Here is a 5,094-nt window from a genome sequence, read left to right on the forward strand (position 1 = left end):
GAAAATTTTTATAAGTTGCTGAAACGCTGGAACGGTAAGTACAAACCAGCTAGAAAAGTCATTTACAGGGGGGCTTAGTAATGTTTGCTTAATTAGGGGGACTGGGCAATAAAAAAAATCCACTCCTGCCTCGAGACATCTCCTTTAAATCACATGCTTAAGACAAAACACCCACTTGCACGTTCCCACACTCACCTTTTTCAGTAGCAGTGACTCCTCCAGTTACTCATCTGTTTGCACATGTCCTACAGTAGTTTGTGGGAGGTAATCCAGATTACAAGAATATTTTGCATTTGGTCAACATCACGGTTATAGTTGCTGCACTGTGTGAACGAGGAATTTTATGCCCAAAACAGAATAAAATCACAAGTACACATTTCACTTCATAGTTCCACACTAGAGCATGTAATCGGAGTCAGCTCCAACGGCCCTTCACTTGAGCTGTTTAATCCCGAGCCCTGTGTGAGATGTTGGTTTGGAGCCAAGAGGAAGTGAAAGCCTCATTAAACAGGATGTCCTAGTGACTGACATACTGACAGTCAGGGACATTGATGACACTGACTCAGTCTGACCAATAAACTCTTCATTTTGGACCATAGTTTTCAAGTTACTAGTTGAAAGTTTTCAAATTCAAAGTTTTAAATTTAAACTGTAAGAATCAGAAAAGGAGGAGAGAAGAAGGAGACATATTTTGGGCACTGCACACAGTAAGCCTTATTTATTATGACATTCATTTATTATGACATTCACTGATATTATTTTCCATTGGCTAAATAAACACAGATACATATTTATCCATAAGAAAATAAAACAAATTATAGAAAATATGCATGCAAATACTGATGAAATACAGATTAACCCTTTCCACTCCAATTTTGAATTCAGAGTTTCCTAAAAGGCTTTCTCTTTTTGCTGTTCTACAACGGTGCCATCTGTTGGCTAAAGCCAGTGCATCCGCGCCAGAGAGGCTCTGACAGCGGAGTGGCTGGCAATAGACGGTAAGAACACCCTGTCGGACGTCTTCTGACACTGGAGCTGTACAAGCTTCAATCAGATAGTGGATTGGAAAGGATTAATACCATTGCAATTTCATCTCTAACACGTCCATATTACGACTTTTTATTGTGTACGTATTCTAATACACTCATGTGAAACTGGCCTAAGTAAGAACCGTTTGTATAAAGGGGCACAAACCGTTGAAGTGTACTGACATAGACTATTGAAAATTCATTTCACTCAATTCAATCAAATCTAATTCAAATCATCATTTTGCATCTGTATATTTCTGCACATGTGAAAGTTCTCAGCAGCTAATGATAAGGAGTGTCCTTTCGGCATGTCTTTGGCTGGTATACATGGTGTGCCAGTGCCTTAACTGTACAAGCATAGTCAGCCATACTTTTCAATACAACTGTATGCCATGAAAGGTATACCACCCAGAATATGCTTCCTATTATCTGGGGCATGTGTTCAGTAGACCATTTGATCATTTGATGCAGAATGCCCAAACGTGATATACGAGTATACAGCTTAATTAGTACCGTAGAATACTCTCAGTTTTGTAATTTGTTATTGTCTCTTTCTTGCTGTTTTTAATTACTGGATAACAAGGTGTACTACACTACAGATCTATGAGACTTTCAAAAATTAAATCGTAATAATGTTGAAATTATGTTGAAAAGCACAAGTGACTTGCACCAGAATTCTGGCAGCAAAAAGTCACAATTTTGACGCAAAGGATTTTTTTGGTGCAAAAAAAATTTACTTTTCTGATTGTTTATCCTGAGTCCAACAATTTTCCAAAAATGGGCATGGCTATTGGGATGGTCTCCAAAGTCCAAGCAGCAAAATTACTGTAGTTTATGCCAGAAACCAATATGAATTATAGTTCAAATCTATGTCACTTTGTAGACTGGTGGACGGTACAGCCAGAGATATGACTAATGTATTAAGAAGCATGCGCCACTTAATAAATGAGGTGCACTTTATATTGAGACAGGGATAAGAAACGCCTGTCTCAATTTTTTCCCCCTATATGTCAAAGGACACACATGAGTAACACATATGTGTATGATATAGAATTATCTGTTATAGTTATAAACGGTTCACTTTCCTTTGTAGTACACACAAGCAAGAAACAGGTTTCAATGTATTTACATTTTTGCTTTTATTATATTTTTTTTAAAGCAGAATAATGCATTCCTTTAAAATTATTAATGAATTTTTACCGTAATTGTTTGATTTTGTTTGTATATTCTTGTACTGAACATTATTCAATAATGATTATTATAATTATTAAACTGTCACATATTGGATATAAGCTATAAAACACATGATATTATGCTTAAACAGTAACTGAACTTTTCACAAACTTAGAGGCATGTCAAAAGTTTTGCTCAGAGGGGATTCTGCTCCTGAGATGCCCACTGATCGCTGGAGCAAGGGAGCACTCGAGCGCTGTGCTCCTTCGGCTGTCTTCACTACTTTTCAGCTGCCGATTGCCTCATGGAGGTATATAGACACTATCTATACACCTCTATGCAGCTGCCGGGAGGAGCCAAAAAGCAGTGAAGGCAGCCAAAGGGGCACAACGCTACAGCTCTCGCGGTCTAGCAAACAACGGGGCTCTCATCAGCTGGATCCCCACTGGGCAAAACATTTGACATATGTCTATGGCATCAAAAGTTTGTGAAAAGTGAGGCAACTCGTTAACAAAAACACATTGGTTCAGCGACCGTTTACATACAATCTAAAATGTAGATATGAAAAAGTTATAATTTATAACAGGAACAATATTTTCACAAGCAAAACATGAATCATGCAGAAGACTTACTGCTTTTAATATCCAAACATATTGAATGATTCCTCTGAAATACGTTAACAGATGTGATGGCAGCATAGAATTGTGCAAAACGTTTACCCTAATGTTGGGTTTACACGGGACGTAAACCCCTCGGAAATCCAACGGAATGACAGTATGTAAATACCGTGAGATTTCTATGGCAGAAATGCAACTGCAAAACTCGTGCCGTGCGGCGCGGGTTTTGAAGCGGTTCGCCGTCTGCGTTCTGCTGCGGCCATCTCTCCCGAGAGAGAGGAGCAGAGACGGTGATAAAATTGACATGCCACGGCTTTGAATTCCGCACGGCATGTCAGTTTCATCGTAACTTGGCTGCAACGGCTTCTCCGCAGTGTCTGCACCAGATTTTGCCCAATCTCGTCCACTTTGCTGTTTTATCCCAGAATAAAAATTGCCAGCAGAATTTCCATGCAGAAAGTCTGCACGGAAATTCTGCGGCAATTCCGTCCCGTGTGAATCCAGCCTTAGGAACTTGGCCGTTGATTACAGCATAAGAGTTATGGAGAAATAGATTACAGATATACACAGATTTGAAGCTACAGTATACCTTTTATGTTTTTATATTGCTTTTTAGGAAATGCTCTATTTATTTGCTCTAAACATATCACATCATACAATCCCCACGGTCAATGATTGAAAATGACTTCTTGTGATTTCTTCAATATATATATAAAAAAAAACAAAAAAAACTAATCAGCCGTTGTATTGGGTTTTTGCTTTAAACTAGTAAATACAAAATAATAGTGAAAAGAGATTTTTAAGGGCATATTTTGCCCAGTTTTGAAAAGAATCTGTATATGTGATATTATCACTAACAGCTAATACATTTACAGCCATAAAGGAATGATTACATAGTAGATGATCCATATCCATTACGATATATAGCCAGGTCGGTTTTCAATAAGCATAGTCCTTGGTTATGCCGATGAAACCCATTATTGCAGTAATATGTGTCCGGCTTCACCAATACATTATTTCCTATTTTGCTAGTTTGTTGTACTTTGGTACTTTTGAATGATGCAGAAGTTCTGATGCATAGTCGATGTAGCATAATACCTTAAAATAACCATACAAATATACAGCAGTCACTTGTCTCATCGGGATTCATTTATACGTAACCTGTAAGACTATAGCCACTTGCCTCTCTCTTAGACGTCTGTGCCATGCTGGCAGCTTTTTGTCCTTTATCTGGAATCAGAGCTCTGCCCTGAAATTTGCTGTAAAAGTTTTGGTCAGGTTCACTGGGTGGACAAGAGGCACAGAGAATTGAGCCACCCAGTACGGATAGTATTGAAGACACAATGCCAAGATAGAGGGCAGATCCAAGCTCATACCTCTGGGCATCAGGAAGCAGTGGGTTGTAAAAGTCTTGAAGGATAGAATGCAAGTTCCAACATATGGGGACCAGACAAATAACGCCACCCAGAATAAAGGCAACTCCACCGGTAACAGCCAACTTATCTTTGCCAGGATTGTCTTGGTTAAAAATAGTGCATTTCATGCCAAAAACAGTGAAAAGGGTTGCAAGTGAAGATATTACACAAGATGTGATCATGAGGGCCTGGGCAGCCTGGGTTTCTTGTGGAAGTCCCAGCATAGAATTATATATATCACATTGGGTGATACCTGTACTGAAAATAGCACATTCCATCCACAGCCCTTTACTAAAGCCAACAGCAGTCACAATACTGGCACCGACATACGAACTAACCTTCCATTCGGGTAGTAGTGTCGCAATGATTGTGCCAATCAGACCCAAGACTGACAAGAAGTAGCCCATCATCTGCACCCCAAGTGAAGTCATGTTCTTGTATTTTCTTCTTTAGACTGTATCTTTAGAACCAATGATCAGCAGTCAAGATCCTTTTTCGCAGCTTGCCACCACTAAATGGATCTTTTTGGATTGGTTGTTTCCCGGAAAAACATCCTATTCAGTGCAGGTTGTTTTCTCGTATGTTGTATTTTCCTTATGCCAGGAACTTTACTTTGCCTTTCATGCTCAGTATAATTACAAGGCTGTGAGTTGCTTCCAGCTGTGTGGATTTGATGTCATGTTGAGTCCAGTTTATATTGCGATTAAGCATGAGGAGGTGAGGACAGAATGAAGGGAGGAGGATGAGAGAAGGCAGGAGTTGGCTGGGGGTTAAATATTACCAACACCAATTGATTTACAAAATGCTCCTTGACCGTCTTATCTGTGGAACATAGAAATCAAACAGACCCCCGCCCAGGAG

The 5,094-nt window shown here is 39.3% G+C and overlaps 1 protein-coding gene across 1 annotated transcript; it reads right to left on the minus strand.

The window, feature by feature from the left end:
- Positions 1–2,519: 2,519 nt before the first annotated feature.
- CLDN2 (claudin 2) lies at positions 2,520–4,880 on the minus strand. Its single transcript, XM_066579799.1, has one exon. The coding sequence runs from the start codon at positions 4,662–4,664 to the stop codon at positions 3,969–3,971; it is 696 nt and encodes a 231-aa protein (XP_066435896.1). The 5' UTR covers positions 4,665–4,880; the 3' UTR covers positions 2,520–3,968.
- Positions 4,881–5,094: the final 214 nt, after the last annotated feature.

The sequence above is a fragment of the Eleutherodactylus coqui genome, chromosome 10, assembly GCF_035609145.1.
Source record: "Eleutherodactylus coqui strain aEleCoq1 chromosome 10, aEleCoq1.hap1, whole genome shotgun sequence".
Taxonomy (NCBI): domain Eukaryota; kingdom Metazoa; phylum Chordata; class Amphibia; order Anura; family Eleutherodactylidae; genus Eleutherodactylus; species Eleutherodactylus coqui.

Bases quoted from the DNA above. Each gene is read 5' to 3' on its own strand.
- CLDN2 (XM_066579799.1), bottom strand. From the start codon at position 4,664: ATGACTTCACTTGGGGTGCAGATGATGGGCTACTTCTTGTCAGTCTTG.